The following is a 23674-nucleotide window of genomic DNA, read 5'->3' as shown; positions in this document are numbered from 1 at the left end:
CCTGCTGAAGGTGTTGCGTCATAGGTCGCGCTGACAGAATTGAATCGCGAAGTCACGTGGTCCATCGTCCTTAATGGGTTCCAAGCATTCTCACCCCCAAACCCATGCCTCCCTATCTTATGCAGGAGTTGAAGGTCTCGTTTCCTGTGACTTGTCTTTCATATCCAGCATCTCGATCATCGAATAATCCGTGATTTCTTCCTGTGAATTTCTGGAGCCATCGGCGGCATGTTATGTCACTAGAAAGTCGGAGGAGAGAGGCCTGCTGCCCAACTCTGCCATGACCACGACAGCTCCCTCCATCAACTTCCAAGGCCCATTTCCAATTGCAAATTGCGATCTATCAAGTTAAATAGAAACTAATCAATACCTCGGTTCATCTAAACAATTATTCCTTTCCTGATGACAAAGTTCCGCTACGCAACGGAGGAGCCTAGTCAGCCCCCACGATCAGTAATCTTTTTCCCAAGCGCCATGCTTTAAAGCCCGCCATGGCCTTAGGAGCCACCTTATCTTGCAGCTTTGTCAGCGCTCCGAAACAATTGTAATCGGACTCTTCACATACACTATCCGATCCCAGTGCAGTTTTTCGGGCTGAATATGATGCGATTCGCGGTAGATGGCGCCTGCAGTCCAGCATCACGCAACAGCTACCCACTCATGAGTTTCTCCGACAAGGTTATTCGCATTCAGCCGCAGGTGGCTTCTCGAAAGCATTGAGAGGGGAATTTGTAAGTCTATGTTGAGAAGATGGGCATAAATAAGAACATATGTAGCTCCTCTAAAGTGAAAGATCCTCTTCAGCTCAACACGCATCTACTTCCAACTCAAGTCTCTTGATAATCAACTCACTTTATCCTCCTTCGAACACACACATCATGTCCAGCAAGCCCATTGTCCTTGTTACCGGTGCCAATGGCTACATCGCCGGCCCAGTCATTGCCGCTTTCCTCGAAGCTGGCTACGCTGTTCGCGGAACCGTCCGCTCCAAGGCTTCAGCAAACACCCTCGTCAAGGCACTGTCCCAGTACGGCGATGCTCTTGAAATTGTGGAGGTCCCCGACATTATCGCTCCAGGAGCCTTTGACGAGGCTGTCAAGGGTATGCCAGAACATGTGCTCTCATCAAGTGTTATCTGACATTCCTAGGTGTCCACGCCATCGCTCACCTTGCTTCGCCCGTGAGCCTCTCCTTCACTGACCCGGATCCTGTCCTCGAGGCAGCGATCCAGGGCACCCGAGGTGTTTTGGAGTCTGCCATAACCGAGCCCTCCATCAAGTCGGTTGTTCTCATGTCTTCAGTCGCCGCCGTTGCTGCCCACGATAAGGAGCTCCCTTATCGCTTCACCGAGGCTGATTGGAACCTTGGAGCTCTGGACTTGGTGAAGGCGCTTGGCAAGAACACCCCCGGTCCTCTCATCTACGTCGCGAGCAAGGTGGCTGGTGAGAAGGCGTTCTGGGACTTCAGAGATGAGAAGACGCCTAGTTTCTCCATGACGGCTCTGAACCCTACGTGAGTTTCACCAAGATGCTCGAATCACCTATTCTGCAGGTTTGCTAATGAGCAACGCAACAGCTTCGTCATGGGACCGACTCCAGCTCTCGATTCACTCTCCAAGCTTGGTGGCACAACAGCCTTCATCTGGCAGGTCTTTTCCGGACAAGAAATCCCTGAGCCCCTCTCGCCGGGCTCATCCTTTGTCGATGTCCGCGACATTGCCCGTGTTGCCGTCTTCAGCGTCGACCATCCTGAGAAGGCCAACGGAGAGCGCTTCCTGCTCACGTCAGGACAGTTCCCTCCCCAGGCTGCTGCCGACATTCTCCGAAAGGCTTTCCCTGAACGCCAGGACATCATCAAGGTTGGAACTCCAGGGAAGGGATACAACCCTGGATATGTGTACGACGAGAACAGGGTCATTGATGGCTCAAAGGCCGTCAGGGTGACAGGAAAGGATTATTATCCTGTGGAGCAGACGATCATCGATACTGCCAAGTCTTATGAGAAGTTTCTGTAAGGAGAAATCTTTTCCAGCTAGCTTTAGCAAAGAATGTGTAGATCTAATGTATGGTTGATGAATTAGTCCAGCCAAGTCGCTCGAAGAAAGTCACCTGTGATCTGAGCCACAAGTTGGAGGGATGGGCGATATGTCAAAGAAATTTCTATCATAGGAGTAGTTATTAAGACAATCCAAGAAAATTAAAAACACAAAGTCGTTGTCCCCTGATGAAGCTAACTATTGTTTGCTGTTGAGCTGATGTTTCTGGCTCCAGGGTAGGCCACAGCGAAGAGGTCTTCGTAGTCCAGACGCCTAGGGTACCTACTTAGCATGAAACACTTCACGCAAGTGTCACCAATTAGAAGCCGTCATCGTATAGGGGTTAGTACATCAGTTTGTGGCTCATTTGAAGCACTGAAAACGCAAGTTCGAGTCTTGCTGACGGCAAATCATTTCTTTTTGCTTTCTGCTCTGGAAGACAATGGCTGCCGGATATGCGTCTTAATCATCTATTTTTGCTTGGCCTTTCTTAGAGCCTTGATGCTAGACATCGACGATTGACCCAAAGAACAACCCACCTCGCTATATTTATTCTACAATACGTTTATCTATCTATGACTTCTTATAACGGTCGTGTTAGCGGTTGGCATCCCATTGACTCCTAACGACTTTACCCACGATAGTCGTTAGAATAAGCTCGTCGGGTCACGATACTAACTGCTATTTCGGGAAGTTCCCTGTCTGGGCAACTGATGAGATGCTTCAACGCCGAGCTCATGGATATGTTGTGACGTGTACCTTATTATGTCTTTCAAGAAACAGGCTGAATTGATGCCTCCTTCGACTGTTCTGAATGCTCTGGCATGAGACTGGCACAGGTTGGGAGCTTCTCGTCTTACACCGTCCAGACAGCGATGCTCAAGAGTGATTGTTCCCGACTGACTGCTCAATTGCAAAATGGCATCGACCTACCATTCAAATATCCGTACAATTTGACACTCTGCCATCTTGGTCTGTCCATATCTGTACTGCTCATTCTGTTGGTCGCTGTTGCTATCCCAAGCACCAAAAAGAAAGCGCCTGAAGCATCACCAAGGGCAAAACAACACCCAGCAACGCCAAAAAGAAATGCTTTGCCGTCAGCAAGACTCGAACTTGCGTTTTCAGTGCTTCAAATGAGCCACAAACTGATGTACTAACCCCTATACGATGACGGCTTGTCACAAACTGGGTTGAAGCCCGGGTGCCCAAATGCCACTTATGAAGGCTTTTTCGTGGAGGTCCACTCGTGGGGTGGAGCTGTGTGTCAAACTTCTTGGCTTTTCTCCTCTGACATTCATGATACGATGAGCTACACCACGGTTCTTTGCTATTCTTGAATTGCAATTCGTATCTGGTCTTTCTTATCTCTAATAGGATGTCCTAGTCCTCATGATATCTTCCATCTAAGACAATACGACGTTGGACCCATTCTCCATTTAGTCAGCGCTACGGAGCAAAGGAAGTTGAATTCCCTCTACCCATTTTATGGTTTGACTCCCCCTGCACGAGAACATCATCACTTATTTTGCTTGCGTCCTTTTTTGACAAGTTGTTCTTTGAATTTTTTAAGAAGTCTTGTGTACTTCATGACATAAGAAAATTTCCCCAATGACAACAATGGTATCCCTTCGATTTCAGAAATTCCCTTCCCGATTGACAATGAACCCCACCAATCCCATAAACGCCTTTGAATTCTCGATTTCTATCCGTACGACCGTTTCTGTTTACTGTTCTTCACTCTTGGGTCATTCGTTTATTTGGTGAGCCAGCCAAGGTAGTCAGCAACGATCAGTGTCACCATACTGCGAAACAAGTCAGCATCTTGTCGATATCTCAAGTTTTCGTGGGGGACTTACGCGTGAGGTGCAATGCGGACATAGTATGTGCCGAATCCACGGTAGAATCGGCCGAGACCCTCCTGCTTGGCAACCTTGGAGAAGCAGTCGACCATGCCGCGGTAGGGAAGCTTGCCGTCGGGACCCTTGGACTGCTTCTGCAGGCGTGTCTTGACAAAGTCGAAGGGCAGGGAGAAGAAGGAGGCGAAGAAGCCGGCGATGGCACTGGCGCTGAGTGTCTGGGTCTGGGTTGACAGATCCGTGTGCTTCTTGAGCTGGGCCTTGGCCTCGCTGAAGAAGGCGAGCTGACCAAAGTTGAGGGCCATGGCTCGGACGACGGTGGGAGCGGCTCCGGCCCAGAGGGCGCCGATGCCCTCGCTCTTGGCGATTCCGCCCAGGGCGTCGATGACTGACTTGTAGTTCTTTCGCTCGGCGAGGGGCTTGAGGCCGTCGCTCTGCATTCGGATGAGGGCGAGATCGGCGGGGTTACCAATCATGGCGGCGATACCACCGGCAGTCAGACCAGCAGTGGCTCGCTCGGCGAAGCCAACGGCTCGGCCCTCAGCCTTGGCTCGGGCGGAAAGAGATCCCATGAGAGTGTCGAACATGCCCAAGCGGGCGGTGGTGTAGACAGCCTGGCGCAGGAGACCGGCCGAGAGACCAGTGTACAGGTCAAGAACCTTGCCGCTGGCAATGATCTGTCGAGTGACAGAGAGGGGAGTGGGCTTGGGACCAGCTGCTGTTCCCTCACCAGCGAGCTGGATGCGGACCTTGATCATATCGACGGGCTGGACGACGCTGGTGGCCACCATGCCGCTGATACCACCGTTGACGAAGGGGAGGATGGCCTTGGCCACGGGAGAGTGCAACAAGTCATTGGCGAGGGCAGCCGAGTCACCCCTGGCAGCACCGAGGACATCGCTGGTCTTTGAGCGAGCTGATTCAGCCGCCTGCTTGAAGCCTGAGGAGCTCATGATGGATGGGTTGGTCTGAGGATGGCTATGCGGGTTCGGGTGTGGTGTATCGTATCTCGTTCAAGTCAGACGGGATCGATTCAAGCGAGTCGGCGTCTAGGAGGAGGAGTTGGTGAGCTTGGGCCGGGGATGACTGGTCTGGTGTAAGTCCAGAACCTGGGCAAGGTCGTGGGAAGACCATGGCTTTATAATATCACGGCCCATGGCCACGAATGGCCGAGAGGGTACTGACTACAGCCGACTACGGCCTCGCACAGAGCAAGCCATAGCATGACGTCCAGGCCGAAGAGATCCGGAGGTTCATCCTCGGCCGGAGGACGCCCGGCCCTGGGGTGTGGGGGGTTCGAGGCTTGGGGTGTCCGGGGGAGGACAAGGGGGGAGAGGAGGGAGGAGGGGCGTGTGTGTAGGTGGGAGTATGAACGGGGGTGCAATCCCGCGATGGGTTCCGCCGCCCGCCGCCTGGTGGGCCAGACAGAGGCAGAGACAGGAATATGCAGGGCAAAGGAAAGACGACGACGACGTTTTGGACAAGCAAAGCTTACCGATGACGGGGTTTCAGGCGCGCGACCCGACGAGAAACCAAGACGGGAGCTGATGTGGAGTTCCCGTGTAATACTGCCGCGACTATTGCCGCGGATATTAGACGTCGACGTCGACAACGAGCAAGAGAGAGATGAATGCCGGGCGGGACTTACAGACGGAGATTGATGGGCGGCGCCAGGCGATCAAAGCTATGAAGCTGAAGCTGTGCTGTAGCTCACTCAGCACGGGTATTTCGGGTTGGATTCGATGAGAGGACGCAAAAAGCCACTTGTGATGGTTGAGGGAGGGTGTTTTCGGAACTGACACGCCAAAATACAAGGCGTGCTAAGCTATCAGTTGGGGAATTGAGACAGAACTCAACAGCCTCTCTTTCTCACTACGAATATCGATGATCGACGAGTCAGAGGAGGTGAAAGAGGCAGAAATCTGGATGGTGGGAGGGACGCAGTAATAAGAGGTCAGGTCCTTTGAACTCTTTGTGAGGGGGACACACACACGAAGGGTGACGTCTGAAGAAGAGGGGAAGAGCTCGATACAAATGCTCTTCCTCTCGCCCTTCTCTCGGCGGTTGAACGGTGTTCGGCGACGTTCTTGATGCATTGGACAAGAGGGGGAAGCACGAGACCTCCCATGATGGTCCCCAAGCAGCACAGCTTACCATCGCGGTCGAGCAGAGTCGAGCCGGAGAGCTGATATCAACCACTGGCGACCCTCCACCAAGGGCGCACGGCGAACCACTCACCGAGGGACGTCACATACCAAGGTTCAGACCGTCGATACCTTCCCCCTCAGTGTGAATGTCTCTTGTGCTTCCAATGAAGCGGGTGAGACGGCCACTGGTTGAGAGCTGTCGTCTGCCGAGTGGTTGACGTCGCCACAGCGTCGCATTCAACCAATTCTTGAATGGCTCTCCCGCTTCACCCATTCCCTTTTGCCTGCTTCTCAACTGCGGGGTTGAGACAGATCCCAAGGCTATTTTGGCTTTTTGCGGGAACGGTCCTTGGGATGGACGATCAAACTGGCAACGCCTCTTCGCGTGTGATGGCCGTTTTGGAGTGCATGCTGTGGTAATCAGCAATTCACCCGTTGGTCCATTCCCCCTCACTTGTGAAGCTCTCTCACAGTCTCACTCATCTTACAGCAGCAACTCTCTTCTGGCCGGGCCGGCGATCCTTTGTTGAAAGACCATTCTGCGGGCGCCCAAATGGTTTTTCTTGTTATTTTTCTTTGCCATGGTCGTCGATTAAGCAAGCCACAAGTCGTCGCATTGCATTTCCCACTCTCCACTCTTGCCTGCGAATTGACAGCGAAAAAGAGGAGCTCAATCGCCCAGCGAGTGTTGCATCAAATCAGATGTCTTGACTGCTGTTCCAGATGAGGGGCTTTGCGCTGCTCAGAAAAGCAAGCAAAGCGTTGTTTGTGGCTGCGGCTACGCCGGGTGTGGGCATTGGAGGAGGGAGGAGCTCAGCCCAAAGGTGCCAAGCCAGAAGTTGATTAACCTTGGTTAACAAGGAAAACCAGCTGTTAAACTTGTGCTGGTGGTGGTGGAATGAATGTCCGCCCGATGGATGACGACACAACGGTAATAAACGGCAGCTGGTTAGCTACAGTCCCGTCCTCTCACAGATTTCGAACCCCTGCCCTGTAGAGAACCTTCAGCGGGCGTCGTTTCGGATATTGATTTTCTAGAACCCGAAACCTCGTGTCACAGATGGGAAAGTGGTGAGAGGAAAAGGCCATCATGGTTGAGGCCATGCAGGTCCGGCTGTGCAGGCCAGGGCAGGACAAACCTCCATGAGCATCCTGGCCATCCTCTCTTTCTGCTCTACAGCATCAGCCTGAATATCTCATCCACGGCCGCCGCTTGCGCCGGGTTGGTGCTTCTGTCAAAAAGCCCGGCCCCGGCCCGGGGCTGCCATACAGACAAGCATCTCGGGCTTTCTCTCGTGCATCCTACAGCTGTAGTCGTTTCTTTTGATGCCGTGCCCAAACCATGGGGGCGGGGGGGGAGGACGCCACAGAGAGGTGCAGCGCTGTAGGCAGCGGCATTGGCTCTCAACCATCTGTCGCTGTTTGTATGAGAAGCTTGAATTGCTAATGCCTGTCGCGTCGTTAGCTGGCGAGCAAGCGTCTCAGAAGGGTAAAGCTCCAAATGCGAGAAGAGGCGGCCATCCATCGACAACACAATCCTCCGTCCAACATACGCGGCTCATTGTGAATACGGCCCGTCGATGCAAAGACTCCACTAACTATTTCCTGTCCATCACTCTCTCGGCCCGCCAATAGTTATCTCCATTCAAGCACCGCTCGGCTCGGATGCAGAGGCTGGGCCAGCTCGGCTCTGATAGACATCAAACCAGGACATTTACAAAGAAACCGCGCATTCTGATTCCATCATTAGAAAGAACTTGCAAGCATGAGTTACACTACCGTCACTCATTCGTTACGACCCCCCTCCCCTGGTCATCGCCAGGGACCAAGCATGGATGTCAGTTACCCGTTTGAACTGCAGGCCGAGGAACTAGGACATTGAAATCCTAGAACGATGCACGGATACGTTAGAAACCTTCTTTTTATTTCTCGTCTGTAACTTATTACTGGAGAGTAACAGCCGTGGCAAAGCCGAACGCTTAAAGCCGCCCGTGTCCCATCCCTCTCGAACCAAATATCCTCGGCTATGAGACCTGGCAAGACGCCTATGGAATGGGCTCACCGGACATTGACAACACGTCATTCTCTTGATCGCTGTGACAGGAAGATGGTAAATTCCCGAGGAACGAGGTTGATGAGTGAGATTTTGCGCGGGCGCACGTTCGGGCCTCAAGGAGGACAATGCCATCCATAACGAACGACTCTGTGAATCTTGGGGATCGTCGTATTCGCTAGACAATCCTGAAGAAGTGACCCCCAAGACTCTCACTCACATGCGTAGATCTAGACCTCGAGGTGAAACGCACGTTGGCTGTCTGTTACCTGTGATTACTGGTGAAATCGCCATAGCCGATGACGTCGCCCAACATTTAGACGCCAAACCGCTCAACTTGCTGTGCTGCAGCGCACATGTCGACGTGCGTTGGAACACAAGCGTTTGACGTCGGCATTGCTTTTTCTTCTCTTGCCCACGCCACACATCCAGTGAATGCCAGGGATCACCCTCTAGCCGCAGATACACAACCGGCATCCCCAACAGTGGGCGGCTACGGTACAGCTCAGTGGAGAGACAAGCCGGGCCCCTAGAAGCACAAGAGAGCCTCAAGCTGAGATAGCGTGCGTTTTACAGAGCTTGGGCCCATTCTTGTGGGGTTCTTGGGGGGTGAAAGACAAGGCCCATCATGATCCATATTAGGTACTACGTGTGGTCGTCGTCTGTCTCGTCTCTGCAAGTCCGGCCCCGAGGAAGATGTTTCCGAGGAACAAGCTTCGGAGTCGACATGACCGAGCCCGAAAGGAGGTCAAGGACTAAGACATCCATGAGCATCCATGATAAGCCTTCCAACGAAACAGAAAAACAACAAATAGACAGGCATGTGAAGGTTGGGGCTTCAACAATATGGCAACATCTTCTCGGCCCTCGACTCCGAACCTCCTGGAGTTGAGGCCAAAAAAAAAAAAAAAAAAAAAAATAAACCCCTGGAGAAATCTCCAAGACCCCAACCCCCAATGAGCTCAGCCCTAGTCCAAAACCCCAATATCTCGAGATATTTTTCTTCTCCAGTGCTTATCTTGGTGGTCCTTGTCGCGGGGTCTGAAATCTCTCATGACATCTCCGGCGCATTCGGACCTACCTCCCCTGACACGTTGGGGGACGCCATCTTGCATAGGATACGGGGTCGTGTGGGTAGCGAGGGACCTGTTTTTACGGGCGTCATCATCATGACTGACACAGTAGCAGTAGCACTCTCGTTTTTTGGGGGTTCCAGCTTCTCATGATGAGAAATCTGCGCTTACCCCCTTTGCCTATGCAAGCCCTCATGTTCCTCCTAAACCGCCGCAGCAGCCATGTCCTCCCCCTCCCGGTCGTTGCGTGTTGGATCATGCTGGGCGGACGTCTTGTGAATTTCCCCGGTGCCGTTGAGAGATAGACGACGTTGGCCCCCATTCCATTTGCCATACAAGGGAACCCAATGTCATACAAGGGGGCACAGGCCCATCCCACTGCTTCTCCCATGCCGCCGGTAAGAGACGGGTATTGACGCCTCACCAAACTCCCATGTGGAGATGCTTCTTTGGGTAGCTATATCAATAAGTGAGCCTTCAAGCAAGGTCTCGCTGCCTTGCCCCATGGTCTGCGCCCGTTCTCCCCCCAATATCAGACTCGACCCGAGAAATCACCCGACTCTGACCGTTCAACAACGCGACATCGCCAGATGTCGTACCTCGGACGTCCCGTCCGAAGGAAACCACGTTTCCGAAGCCGTCAGCTATAGGGGTAGGTCGAGTCGGTAATACAAAACGCTTCACTTCTGTCCTCAAACTGGTTGGGTGGTCGGCTTTCAAAGTGCGAAGAGAACGAGGCCTGGACCAGCCCTACAGGATCTTCGTCTACAGCCTTGGCTAGCCCATCAGGCGACGCTGAATCAGCGCGCGGTCATGATTCGCCCATTCCCCTCCCTCACCGTTCCATCATCAAATCATTTGTGACATCTTCAACCCCAGGACTCCAGACCCCGTGGCTGAGTTTGGGCCTCTACCCGGCTCCAACTTTGGGATCTCAACCACCCCCCGAGTGGACCCCCTTCCGGACTTCAACTTGCGGGAATTTCTTGGCTTTCTCTCTTCCCTTGTCTCTGATCCATGCCAACTCTCCACTCGGGCCGCTCCACTTCTCACGTCCTGGCCGTGGCTCTTTGGAGCGTGAATCGTCAACGCCCTCCCTCTCCATTTGACGTCGCTGCTTGTTAGTGGAACTCCGTAACTAACGCTGCATCTCTCACAGATGGGGGGACCCGCCGGCAAGATGCCGAGCCGGGCGTCTCGAGCAAGGGAAAAGAAAAGAGGCCGCTCGGGACGCGAGATATAGCAACGTGCCAGCCATGTCTCGCCCGCGCGGTGTCCAACCCGCCTCGTTGGAACCGCCACGGCCAGGGATTTCACTCAATGAAAGAACAAGAAAAACCCCGTCAAGGATGCCCACCACTCGATGCACCCCCATGCCCATCTCGGCGATCTATTCGTCCTAGCAGGTGCCGAGAAAGATGAAAGGCCAGCTCGGGAAACTTCTTGGCAGGGAGGACAGGCAGAGAGAGAGGCGAAGCAGCAACTACTTCATCTATATCCGAGGTTATACTCGAGACGTGCTCGACCTTGTCGGATACACCGCCGGGTCAAGGTGTCCAGTTTTCCAATCTGTCGAAACACCATAACCGAGCACTGCCGTGGGAATTTCACTCAATGTCGACAACTCGAATGACGTACTAGAAACTCGAGCAGGTGGCAATCTGACGCAGCGAATCCTTCTGCATCATCTCTCGTCTCCCTCGAGAATAGCTGGGCGGCCTACGAGGCCTCCGGGTATGTTCCGCCTTGACAAGGGAGGAGGGGCATTGAAACACGGCTTCATGGACGACCATCGCAGCTGACGGCCAGTAACCGGCGGATGCGTTGCCGGTCTTGATCTCGGTTGATGCCCGAGGGCTTGATGCAGAATAATCCCAGGGAGCATGTTCCGGTTGATCAGCTTTGAGGCCGTCTCAATTGGACTCGAAGAGGATGAAGCCTGTGATCTCACATGTCGAAGCAGCAGCACTTTCAGCCAGCCCAGGAAGGTACCAGCAAGCAAATTTGTAGCAATGTCGTTTTGTTGAGTACATGTCTGTAAAACTGAGTTTGTGTGAGACCAACTACCGGTTTGCAACTGACATGAGCTCAACATCAGCTTTTAATGGTAGGTTCAATAGTGTCTATATAAAAATGATGCCAAGGATCTTAAACTAGTTCAATTGACCAATTTGACAGACAGCCACGGGATCTCGCAGCTGTAAAAAGTCACGATACCTCCAGTTCACGATCCTTCAGCCAGTAGAACTCGTTTGAAACTGACCACTGCCCGCCACACACCCCAATTCACACCGTAGAGGTCTCTACAGATAAGACAAGAGCCAATCATTATACACAAAACGTTGAATATACAGAAAACAACTATTAAACCATGTGATGAAGTCGTTCGGGACGATGCGGTGCCGCATCTGCCCCCGCATCGCCGAATCCCCCACCATCTCCATGTGGGTTGAGGCAAGGATGAGGCCGCTCCCTGGCCCGCATTATTAGCTTCGCACTGTGCTTGCACCCAGATACTGCAGGGTCAGCACAGTAATCAGCGGTTTCTCGCACCACAAGACGTTTCTTTGCGGCTCCGATATGTCAACTTTTTGCGACAGCTGCGGAAGCGAGAACCCCAAGTCAAACATAAAAAGCCCAATCGCACAACACACAACATGCCCAAGCGAAAGCGCGGCGAGCCCAGCTTGGACGACAAGCTCGAAAAGCAATGCAATGAGGTCTTTCGAGCTCTCAAGTCCGCCAAGGGCTTTGAGCGGCAGAGGCTCAGCAAGAGGCTTCGAGAGGATGGCATCGGGCCTGACAAGAAGGAGAGATTGGAACGGGAGGTGACTGTGCTAAAGGTGATTGCCTCTTGGGTATGCTTTGTTACTGCTGGCTGACCTTTTGATAGTCGCTCGACCTCCACCAGACCGCTCGCGCACACATGTACTCGTCCCTCCTCAAGGTCAAGACCCTCGCCGCGTCCCCCGACCTGCCCGAAGAGATCCGCGTCGGCGTCCCCAAGCCCGAGCTGTCCCCCGACGAGCAGGCCGCCCTGCATAATGTTACCAGCGGACTGTACAACCGAGAGCCTGTGAAGCAAGCCGTCGACCGCGCCGTCACCGCCGTGTGCCAAGCACTCAACGTCCCCCTTCCCGAGAAAGCGAAGCGATCACGCAAGTCCAAGAGGGAGGAGAAGGAGGAGCAGCCATCTGACCGGATAGAAAAGGCCACCAAGGTGGAGAAGGAAGCTCCCGAGGACGATGTGTTGGCATCAGTAGAGGAAGAGGAGGATGGCTACGACGACGAGTCGGAGTTTGAAGGCTTCTCGGATGTCGACACAGCTGCTCAGGACGTTGACGAGCTGGACAGCGAAGACGAGGCTGAAGAGGAGAAAGAGTTATCCAAGTACGAACACCTGCTAGGCGGTTCCTCGGACGAAGACGAAGACTTTGACGACGAGCGATTCGCACAGTTCAGGGGCAAGGAGAAGGTGAATCTCGACGACATCTCCGTCTCCGGCTCAGACGCCGAGCCAGAGCTCGATTCGGATTCGGATTCCGAACCAGAGGCTCGTAAACAAGCCTCAGTGTCTCTCTCGCCTTCACCACCCCCGGCAAAGAAGAAGAAGAAGGACAAGACGGCTCCCGCCCGCCCTCGCGATTCTACCTTTCTCCCGTCCCTCATGGGCGGCTACATCTCAGGCTCCGAATCCGCCTCAGATGTGGATGTCGCACCCTCCAAGAAGCGCCTCGGCCAGCGCCAACGCCAGGCCATCTGGGAGAAGAAATTTGGCACCAGGGCGAAGCACCTCCAGCGACCGGCCAAGCAACGCGGAGGTCGCGACTCGGGCTGGGATATGAAGCGCGGCGCCGTAGAAGGAGGTGATGAGCAGCAGCGCACGCCCTGGAAGAAGGGCATCCGCAACCCGCTCACCAGACAGGCCGGCGATTCCAAGCCTGAGGTGCAGAGGCCGCCGACCAAGAAGGATGACGAGGGTCCGCTGCATCCCAGCTGGGCCGCGAGGAAACAGGCAAAGGCGTCTGAGAAGACGGCGACGTTTGCAGGATCAAAGATTACGTTTGACTGAGCGTACTGTTTACATAGAGATACCAAGGGTAGATAAAAGTATGCTTGTTTTGCACTTCCTACGATAATCTTTCAACATTTGATGTTGACTTACATCGCACATGTACTGGCAAACCCCCTTCCATCGGCAGCGTCAAGCTGCTCTTGCTCACCCTCTCCCCTTCAAACGCAGGCACAAAGTCAAACATTGGCACCAACCCCGCCAGCGTCTGCACCGCAACGAGCTCTGCCATCTTCTTCCCCAGACACACACGCGGTCCGCCGTTAAAGACGGGAAACTCGGCTGCTGGGCGTTGCGTGACGGCCATGTCCCCAGACGGTGAGGTCGTCAGCCATCGTTCTGGGCGAAAGTCGTCTGCGTCTGAACCCCAGGTTGTCTGTGAGCGGCCCATGGCCCACGCACACCAGACGACGATGGCACTGGCGGGGAGTGAGGTGCCGTCTGGAAGGGTTGTGGCTTGTTGGGCTTGCTTGATCTCGAAGGGGATGGGAGGGCGGAGGCGGAGGGTTTCGTAGAAGACGGCGAGGACGTAGGGCAACCTTGTAGGCGTGAGGAGCTCAGGGTCCAGAAGATTGTCGGATGCAACCCCAGCCTCGTCACGTAGACTCTGAACCGATTGTCGAAGTGCAGCTGTTACGTGTGGGTGTCTCATGAGGAGATAGAGCGCCCACGTCAAGGCTTGGGCAACAGTATCTCGACCAGCTGAGAGATAGTTCAATGCCGCATCAGCAACAAGGCCTTCGTCGCCAATTGAGTCAAGAAGCGACTGTATCAAGCTGCCCGGTGAATCAGATTGGGCCTTTTCATCGCCAACGCTCACACGGTCAGCTACAGCGCTCGTCACGATGCGTCGTCCATAAGCCTTGACAGTTGCGATGGCCTCACGCATCCGACCTCCTGTGACGAGCTCCGTGATGGACCACAGCGGGTTCTGGAAGCGCTCAGCAGTAGCCCCAGAGGCGTCTTCGAAGGCGACAGTAAAGTCATCGTCGGCGTGCATCTCCATATTGTAGGCCATCCGTCCCATGAGTTGCGTCGTAACCTCGTGCACCACAGCCTGCAAATCCACAGCCTCCTTTGTCTCAGCTTTCTCTTTCAAACCCCTTACGGCCTGTTCCAGATACTCGGGTAAGCGCACACTCGTGAGAGCCCGAAGTGCTGGGGCAGCGAGGAATCTTAAGCCAGCCTTTCGCTGAAGCCGCCACAACTCGCCGTCAACATTGATAATGCCATGACCAAAAAGATCCCAGGATCGCTGCTTAAAAAACTCTCCTTTCTCAAAAACACCCTCATTCTTGAATATGAAATCCAGATTGCGCGGGTCATTGATGATGACGCCTGGCGGGAGGGATGGGACCGAGATGTGGAGGGTTTCATAGCCAAAGAGCCGCTCGCAGCGGGTAAACCATGCAAAGAGGCGCTGACGAGGTTGCAAGAAGAGAATCCCATTCCCTACAATGGGGAGTGTGTTGGGAGGTTTCCTGACGAGCTGGTGAGTCTGACGCTCATGGAGGCGAGGGAAATAGTGAGTGGAGGGGATGAAACATGGAGTGTTGACGTAGGTCATGTTACGAACCTGAGAGGCACCCCATTGCGAGTGATCCTGGATGTTCTCTTCTCCCTAACCACCAATATTATAACGCCCACGGCTATGAGAAGTAATATTTTCTCCATCGTGATGCTGAGAAGCGTCATGCTCGGTGGTGTTGATGGCTTTTAAAGTCGAAATGTCTAAGCCTCACCAGACGCGAGTGCGACGTTGGATGTCTCAATCGGACATGATGTTACCCCGAGTCGAACACGACGGAGGAACTTGACCAGGTCAAGATTGCACCCTAGATGTATTTCACCAACATGCGATGTAGCACTTCCGTACTTATTCACTTTAATGACTTCAGTACCTAGTTGGGGAATCTATGCTGGCCATTCCCAGCGCGTATTCAAATACTGCGAGCCATTCCATGCCGAACAATACAGAGGATATCATTTATGCTTCCAAACCTCGCCCAAGCCCCCCAAGAACAGGTATCACTAGTACATTTCTCTGAAATGGGGAAAAACAGTTCCGTCACCTCCGTACATGCCTCCCGGCGTCTCGGGGGCCGACATATCAGTATTTGATCCCGGTCCTTGCTGCTGCTCCTCGTTCCCATTGTACTGGAACCCATTCAAACCAACGTATCCTTCAAACATCCTCGACATCTCGGCCCCGATCCTGCTCCCGTTTTGGGCCATCGAGTCTGGTGTTGCTGCCTGTGATTGTTGGCCCGGCACTGACGGCTTGCGGAACGGCTGTTGCTGTTGTTGCTGGCCGCGCGCAAGCCCTATCATCCCCAATGCTGCCGTGGACTGAGGGTCGTCCTCTGAATCCAACCCAAACCGCGGCGCGACGTCTTTAAGTGAACGAATTGTTCGCCATAGCCGTCGCGATGCCCAGCTCTTGGCGGAAAGGTCCTTGACCAACTCGAGCGCCATGTAAAACTCCTCTCTGCAGGTGGCGCTGAACCTGACTGGGGCATGAACCGAGGCGAGGAAAACGACTGCGATCGCCGAGGTCAGGAATTGGTGGTAAAAGACCTGAACTCGGCGGTAAAGATTTGTCGTGTTATTTAGGTGGTTGAGATATCGAATCGTATCCTTGGCGATGTCCACCACGCGCTCTGATTGCGACGGATGCGCCATGATGCTTGTTGCGCTATGTAGCACTGGCGTATATAGCCAGATCCGCATCTAGAACCGTCAGCGATGTGAACTTTTACTCTTCTATTCCAACTCACCTGGTTGAGCCGTAAATATGTCCAGATCCTCAGGCGCTGGAGGTTATATGATGGTGTCGATGTTATTTGCTTCTCCTTGTCCCAGTTGCGAACCTTGACCTCCTCGGGAATCTGTTCGTACCACTGCAGAAGCTCTTGGTCCACGCTTTCCAGTTCTTCTGATCGCAAGTCGCGTGCTAGAACTGGTCCGAAATGTGAAACCTGCCGCCAAACCTTTGCCCCTATCCGAGAGTAGGTGATCATGGCGACGAGATATGGATACTCATCCTACAATGTCGTTAGTTTGACTCCTTGAAATAGAATTGGGTTACTGACCGGAAAGGGCAGTTGTGAATCAATCTCCTCATCCTGAACCACATAAGGAAGCCCGGTTCCGAAAGCCCATCGTCGATCCAAGACATACGCTGACCAGAAACTCGTCAGGGCATTCTTGCGCTCCTCCTCGTCCTGGATCTTCAACAGACCCGTCCTCTGGTGGATGCCGAGTTCTAGGCATAATCGTGCGACCTGGCCCATCACACGCCACGCTAGAACTTCATCATTCGATAAAAATCTGTAGCCAGCGACGAGAGCCAGCAGCGGTAGTGTGGCAACATCTGCAGCCTCAGCCATGAGCTTGCGGTTCAGCACCGACTCCATGCTGTCGTACAACCGAATCGCCTTATCACTGTGCCCATGCTCCTCCACGACTAGGGCACAGCACATGATAATCTTGAGTTGGAGGGTCTTCTCATCGTTGATTAGTTCCCTGGGGTTCTGGTGTCGCATTGTTTCCAAGAAAGGCGCAAGAGTCTTGGCATGTGCTATAACGTTTTGCACGTTCAGGACCGGATACATGATGCCGATTTCCTCCTCATGCAGTCGGCATAACCGGACCATCTCGTCCTTGTCGAAGTCATGGAGTGGATCCAAGGGGTGAGACAGCGGCATGCCCAGGCCATCATTGTGATGGGCATTCTCGTCCCCGTCTGAGATGCCTCTATAGCCCATGTTGTTGATGGTATTGTTGGCGACGTCTAGACTGAAAGCCATGCTGGTTGGGCCACGAAATGAACCGTACTTGGAATTCAGTCCGTCGTGCCGGTTGAGTGAACTCGAACTTTGTGAGGGTGAAGGGGCGACAGTTGAGGTGCCCAGAGCCATGGGACGATCGCTAAGGGAGGCGAGGCGTGTCGATTCAGATTGAAGAACTTTGACGGTTTGATGTAGCCAAACAACCTCGTCTTGGAGACGACCGATCTGAGCGGTGACTTGCTTGAAGTCATCCGAGTCCTTGAAGTTGTTGGAGCAGCAGTTCGGGGCGTACAGGCATGCGAGGTTGAGATTGCCGCATCGCTGGCAAGGAGTTTCTCCATTACATTTTATTTTTCGGCGTTTGCACTCATTGCTGTACGTGAATGGTCAGCAACATGTTTGCTTCTACTTGCAAGGCTTGTTGGCACAAGTCCAGTGTCAAAGCGGACAGCGCCTCAACGGAGAGAGGGAGATATGAGACGAGAGTGTACTGACCAAGCTATTGATATATACTATACCAACGAGAAGAAAAGAAGGTTAGCAAAGTGTTTCATGTGTCAAGAAGCATCGATGTCGGCCAGGCGATAAGACGACATGAGATGGCGTGACATTTTATGGATGAAGATGATGGAGCATGGTGTCAAGTCAGACGAGGCTGTGACAACACCATACAGTCGACATCAGTGTAGGTAGTACAACGGGTCGACGATGTGTCCACTCAAGACTGTGCGTGTGTCTCTCACATGCTGTCTGCCCTATCTCATCTCACTTCATCCATATCTTGTCATCGCATCTCATCACTCTGGCTTCATGGCGACCTGGAACTGACACAAAGAAATGAAGGACAACTCACCCGATTCCTCTTACTTCTTGTCTGCTTGCCCGCTGCAGTAGATCCATCATCAAGCGACTTGCGCTTGTTTGCGTTGGACGTACTCACGCTTGGGGCGGAATTTTCTCCGACAGAGGCGGAACCTGGGCTCGCCTGTGTCTGTGGTTGCGGCGTCGTGTCATAGCCAGCAGCCGCCGCGGCGGAAGCACCCACGCCGACGCCGGGGGTGCCGCCGGGAGTTCCGCCTGGCCCAACGCCGGGGCCGGGGCCGGAGGACGGGGTCGGGGTCGCATTCAGGACGGGGACCTGGGCGAGGAACCTGAGGTCGCTCGCCTGCGTCTCAATCTGCTCCATCGCGCCGAAAGGGCCACCGGCCGAGGCGTGAGCGCGAGCGTGGACGTGGGCGTGATGCGGATGTGAGGGAAGCGCGTGCGGATGCGGATGCGGATGATGAGCGTGGATGTGAGAGTGACCGGGGACGGGGCCTGGGACTGGGACGGGCACGGCTAATGGAATAGGAGTGGACGCTCCTTGAGCTGGCACGAATTGCCCGCCATCATAAGGCATTATTGCCGGGTCCGCAGCCCGCTGGGAATTGCGCCAGGTGTTACCCTCGCCGCTGCGGATGCCGGGATTGGCCTGGCCTGTGGCCACGTGACCGGGATATCTCCCAGTACCTGCCTCAAGAGTCAGTATTAGTGTTTGGGCCTGGAAAGCGCCGGCTGTTGCTGGAGTTGGGATCCCGATCGCACCTGGCTCCTGCCCATGTTCCTCCCCCTCTCCCTCACCCACTCCTCCCACCCCGAACACGGGATAATAGTCCTCCAGGGTTGCCGACCTTTTTCTCCGACCTATTTTGCCTTTTCTCCGTCTTTCCCTTCACCACTCCAAGCCCAAGCCTTAGCCTGGTTCTCCACACTCTCTCTGAGCGATCCTCAAATCGACAATGCCAAGGGATTGGTAGTCCAGCCAGTAAGAGGAACCCCAGCCGCAGCGAACCAGATTCGCTCGTGTGGAGATGCACTGAGGCGTGGTACGTGCGACCCAAAACTCTGGAGCGGATCTGACAGGGAGTCCGCGGACGCCCGAACCCACCAGCTTGGTTGCGCTGTCTTCTGAGCCGAGCTCGGGCTGTTTCAGCGGCCAGACGCGGACAATGGCGGGCAGTGAAGGAGTCGACTCGGAGTTTTGCAATGATGGGTATGTATCGACGGGATGATCTTGTGCGACGTTGCTGTTGCTTGGCTGTTTGTTATGTTCCGATGTTGACAAATGATAGGTGGTGGTTGATGGGTGATGACGGTTGGCTGCTGGTGGCTTGTTCAAAGCCCTGCGCTTTTGCGCCTCTTCCGCTCCTCTCCTGCTTTTCGTGGACCTTGTCTCGAGTATCCTGTCCTCCTGTCGCAGTGTTGGCACCAAATCTCGGCAGACAAGATCCCAATCTGTCGGTACTGCGATGTATGTCAAGAGTGTCGATTCCTGCGGACGATCAATGCCCGCGTAAACGTAACCGCAAGTTACCCGCCTGGTCGATCAACCCGTATCCCGTCCAGTCCGAACTCTGTCGCATCTGCGCATGTCACGGCAGCTCTCTTTCAGACCGCGGAATGTGAGCGGCATATCCTGGGGAATGGTGTGGTATGGGGGTGTTGGGGATGCGGTCACGGATGGGGATGTTGTCCAACTTAAACAACAAAAGGGAGCTAGAGATCATGAAACTCATTCTCTCTCTGCTTCAGCAGCCACCTATCCCACGTCCGCGCTCGCGCCCTTGCTCTCTGCCTTGCCTACTCCGTACTGACTATACATACCTACCTTAGTACTTCGTACCTCGTTCGCGCGCCTCACGCCCAGTGTCGGGAACATTCATCTCCTACATCGAATTTCACGCCCTCCCTGGGCGCCGTCCAAAGCCAACCCCTCTCCTCGTGGCCTCCCACCCCGGTTGCCCGATCAGGAGGGCAATTCTCACTCTTCAGGCCACCATGATGTCAACTGGGCCTCTCCGGGCGGTCCGGCATCGCACCCTACACGCCGAGCCTGCCTATCGTGGGACATCCTGGGCGCCGCACGCAACGCACAATGCTCAGAATGGGGCATATTTTACTTCTTTGATTGCTGTTGCGCATCTGTCACTTTGCGGAGGACCAGGGAGGTCTCACATCTGTTGCGAGGCGACGACAGCAAGGGGCATCGTCGTCAAGCTTTGGAGTTCCAAGCTTGATGCTTCTCCCGGAAGCCATGACCAACACAACCACCATGCGGGCCGTGCATCGCGGGTGCCCATTGACTCAAACTTTGAAACCTCCGAAGCCGCCTCCCCATCTCGCATACGACTCTAGATCTGCTGTTTTCGAGCCAAGTTCCATCGTCTGCCGCGCTTCCATTAACCGTCCGTGGGATATCAACCCGACGCCGCGGCATCTTCCCTCTGGTGGGAGTGGGCCTGCTGCCAAACCGCAAACCACAGGGCGCTTTTTTAGACGAATTTCTCTTTCGGGACAGCCTCTCGCTTCTTCTCGACTCCTGATTGGCCCTCGTCGCTCTTATGAGGTGGTGGCTTCAAGATCCCCTGAGTTTGAAGAGCAAGACTTCCTGGTTCCTTGTTGAGTCCAAGCTTTGAATCCCGGTTCTTACTTCACCTTCATTTTCAAGAAGCTTCTTGAAGCTCTAGCCATGCCCTAGAGGCGCGGAGTCGTGGGGACTCAGGCCTTGCCTATTATCAGCCCCCATGCTGGTGCCACGAGGTGAATGGCCATCCCATCCACATGGTAACTTTATATGCAGGACCCAAAAGCAAAAAAGGCCCAGCGCAAAAGGGCCAATCTCCAGCAATCCACCCGTCGTGATCTTTAGCAGCCAGTAACATTGGTGGGCTCGACAACTCCGTCTCCCTCTTCTTGGCCTTTGGGTCCTCATCGGGAACTAATCTTGTTCAAGATCTCGTATCGGACCCTCGTTTTCGGCGGTCGTGCGGTGCTGTCTTGTCCTTCTTTGAGAGCTGTCCTATGTTGCTGTTGCTCGATGGTGGCTACGATGTCAAAAGATTCAGTCAAGACACGATGGATGACTCCCTTGAAGGGTGCATTTCTCTCCACTTATTCATGTATATCCGCGTACAATGCTTTAGCGAGATCTCCACTAACCTCGGTTTATAGATGATGAAGATGCAGATCTCCCGCCAACACGACATTCTCATATTCGTGTCTCTGCTGAGATGACGTCTATCCGATCTTTCTTCCGTCAGAATGGTGTGGTTTCAGGGCCCTAACGTCTCAGCCCAACGATCATCGTCTTGTTTTACCCTTTTGCTGCTCAGCTCAACCCGCGAGGGTCAAACCCCTGGCATGGTCCCCTGTCAACTTACTCGCAAGGCTGATCTAGGGTGCTCTTGGCAATTTCGCCCCGTTTCTTGTCACCCACGCCTTTTCCCACTTGACGTCTCCTGGTCTTCCTTTCGTTGCTTTTTTGCCTCGACTGGCACCTGTTTATCACCGCTAAACAGCGGCCGGCGCGCTGTCTAGTGGCCGGCGTTAAGAAACGGGCGGCACGAAAAAATGCCAGAAGCCACGCGATGATGCTGGGGGGCAGCCTAGTCAGGTGGGACGGGATATTGACACGTCTGACACGCAACAGTTTGCCCGATTGACGAAGGATGCCTATTTTTCGAGCCAGCGACATGATACTCCTCATGTTGGACACTAACTAGGCTCCATACCTCCCTCATGTACTGGGAAATACGGCAGTTGCCGGCTGGTTGACGCGGCCTAGGTAGATTGTTATGCCTTGTGCCAAGTACCTAATGCCGTACATAGACGAGCGAGCCGGCAGGCAAGACTTTCTTCCCCCGCAGCATATCATCATATCATTTCTTCGGACTCGGTTCTCGACCAAGCTAAAAAGTTTAGCCGCAACTCATCTCCCATCAGCAGAAAGGACGCGCATGTCTGGAGACAGATCAGATCTTGACCGCCAGGTCGCTACTCACGATCGAATGTAAGGGGGCTCAAAGATTCCTTTCACCGCCAGGCACTCATTGCTTTGATGATGAGTCTTGACACAAGAGGCATGGCCATGTCTCTCGGTTCGACAAGCGAGCTGTTGTATTAGCCACATCACATCCAGCAAGCACGATAGAAACAGTGTTCAATATGGGTGTCGAAAATCCGGCGTGGACCTAACGCCTCGCCATGGCTATATCCTTTCCTTGTTATATCTCTAGGAACAGCATTACTCAGCGGCCTCAACTTGCTCGCTCATCCTTCAATGCAACCCAATCTCTCTCTAATCCAGGTCTAGATGCTCCAATGCTTTCGCTACAAACGCCGCGTCCTGATCCCGGGGCTCGATCACCGCATCCTTCCCGTCCGAAGACCCGCTCATCTCGGGGCCCCACTCACCGTCGCCGACCTCACTTGGCTCGCTCTCCGTTTCGGGAGGTGTTTGTGGTGGAGTTTGTAGGCCGACGATACTTGAGCCAAGGCTGAGATTGCGCTTCAGCATACACATCTCTACGGATATACCAGGTCCAAAAGCACATCCTACGACATACTCGCGCAGACGGCCACCGGGACTCATGGCATCCATGTCCTTGGAACGCAGGCGGTCCATGACGCTGAAGATGGTGGCAGAGCTGGAGTTTCCATGGTTGATGTAGGTGTCGTAGCTTGCTCTCATATGTTCTGGGGTAATATTCATGGCTTGCTCGGCACCGGTGAGGATGGTAGCACCACCAGGGTGCATGGCCCAGTCAAAGTCGGCGGCGGTCTGATAATCTGGAGGCAAACGCGGCAACGAGGCCTTGAGGTCGTTGAATGCTGGCGCAATTGCAGCCCCCGTGAGCTTTGGGACTCGTGGGGTCAGAATGACTTTCCAGCCTGTCTCGGGGTCAGTATCGTGATGCAATATCTCGGCGGTACTTGTCAATAACGTACCGACAGGGTCGACGTCGAACCCTAGATCATGCTCGGTATCTGGTATTACCCTATGGTCCCAGCCTAGCAGGTCATAGACAGACTCGGCAGGCTCACCAATGCCATTGCTCAAAACAACAGCGCTGGCGCAGTCAGAAAAGAGACATGCGCCTATCCTCGTCTCCTGCAGCTCATTGATGCTATCCAACTCACTCCGCACCATGGTAGTGCTGACCTCTAGTGCGACACATAATACGCGAGCAGGCAAACCTCGAGCTCTATGTCCCAGGGCCAGGTTCGCGCCTGTACGCAGGGTGGCCAATCCACCACTGCAGCCGACGCCATGTAACAGAACCTTCTCGACTCCATGGGTAATACCCAGCCCCTTTGCAACGAAATGGTCAAAGCCCGGGTTGGCGCTGTCCGTGCAGGTCGTGGCGACGATGTGGGTTATGAAGCGGGTATCGATCTTGGCCTCGGCGATGGCCTTGCGAGCGGCGCGTATGGCCAGGGGAACACCGTCAGAATGGAAGAGCTGGTGAAGTTCTGATATCGATGGCGCATTTTTCTGGTTGACTGCCGGGTGGTCTGGGAGTCCGATGGAAGATCGTGTTTCGATGCCGGTGTATTTGTTGATCCCAAGGACTTTTCTCATGCTAAGGTTACGAGCGTGGTCAGCAAGGATGGCGCATATTGTCGTGTCAAGCACTTACGATGGTGTATCTGGGTAAAACCTCTCGCTGAGAATATCGAGGCAAGTATGCTCCAGCGTGTAAGGGGGGTATTCAGTGCCGATGCCGATGATGGAGAGGTCCAACTCCCCAAATGTGCTGGGTGCTGCCATGGCTGAAGCTGTCGGGTTTTTATTTCCCCAACAGATTGTTTGGTTGAGAGCGTGA

General features: G+C 54.0%; 5 protein-coding genes and 2 non-coding genes across 7 annotated transcripts; 3 read left to right on the top strand and 4 right to left on the bottom strand.

Moving 5' to 3' along the window:
• Window positions 1-878: 878 nt before the first annotated feature.
• Window positions 879-2014, top strand: LRP88_05361 (uncharacterized protein; the record flags this gene model as incomplete). The annotated part of the gene is made up of 3 exons (XM_083241915.1): window positions 879-1101; window positions 1149-1512; window positions 1576-2014. 3 exons carry the CDS (start codon window positions 879-881, stop codon window positions 2012-2014), a joined length of 1026 nt encoding a protein of 341 aa, XP_083103063.1.
• A 346-nt stretch (window positions 2015-2360) lies between these two features.
• Window positions 2361-2443, top strand: LRP88_05360. Its single transcript has one exon. It is a non-coding gene; the product is annotated as a tRNA-His (tRNA).
• Window positions 2444-3130: 687 nt separating this feature from the next.
• Window positions 3131-3213, bottom strand: LRP88_05359. The gene has a single exon. It is a non-coding gene; the product is annotated as a tRNA-His (tRNA).
• Window positions 3214-3791: 578 nt separating this feature from the next.
• Window positions 3792-4847, bottom strand: LRP88_05358 (mitochondrial carrier domain-containing protein; the record flags this gene model as incomplete). Its single annotated transcript, XM_083241914.1, has 2 exons — window positions 3792-3840; window positions 3895-4847. The coding sequence occupies 2 exons, from the start codon at window positions 4845-4847 to the stop codon at window positions 3792-3794; spliced, it is 1002 nt and encodes a 333-aa protein (XP_083103062.1).
• A 6977-nt stretch (window positions 4848-11824) lies between these two features.
• Window positions 11825-13239, top strand: LRP88_05357 (Bud-site selection protein; the record flags this gene model as incomplete). The annotated part of the gene is made up of 2 exons (XM_083241913.1): window positions 11825-12010; window positions 12061-13239. The coding sequence occupies 2 exons, from the start codon at window positions 11825-11827 to the stop codon at window positions 13237-13239; spliced, it is 1365 nt and encodes a 454-aa protein (XP_083103061.1).
• A 58-nt stretch (window positions 13240-13297) lies between these two features.
• Window positions 13298-19056, bottom strand: LRP88_05356 (cytochrome P450; the record flags this gene model as incomplete). The annotated part of the gene is made up of 6 exons (XM_083241912.1): window positions 13298-14720; window positions 15320-15969; window positions 16017-16283; window positions 16332-17351; window positions 17884-18539; window positions 18780-19056. 6 exons carry the CDS (start codon window positions 19054-19056, stop codon window positions 13298-13300), a joined length of 4293 nt encoding a protein of 1430 aa, XP_083103060.1.
• A 3090-nt stretch (window positions 19057-22146) lies between these two features.
• Window positions 22147-23619, bottom strand: LRP88_05355 (thiolase-like protein; the record flags this gene model as incomplete). Its single annotated transcript, XM_083241911.1, has 3 exons — window positions 22147-22739; window positions 22797-23431; window positions 23489-23619. 3 exons carry the CDS (start codon window positions 23617-23619, stop codon window positions 22147-22149), a joined length of 1359 nt encoding a protein of 452 aa, XP_083103059.1.
• Between the last annotated feature and the right edge of the window lie 55 nt (window positions 23620-23674).

The sequence above is a fragment of the Fusarium phalaenopsidis genome (assembly GCF_050370095.1).
Source record: "Fusarium phalaenopsidis strain FUZ10S chromosome Unknown contig_32292, whole genome shotgun sequence".
NCBI lineage: Eukaryota > Fungi > Ascomycota > Sordariomycetes > Hypocreales > Nectriaceae > Fusarium > Fusarium phalaenopsidis.
The sequence above is the reverse complement of the archived record's forward strand: the minus strand, read 5'-3'. Positions and strand labels throughout refer to the sequence as shown.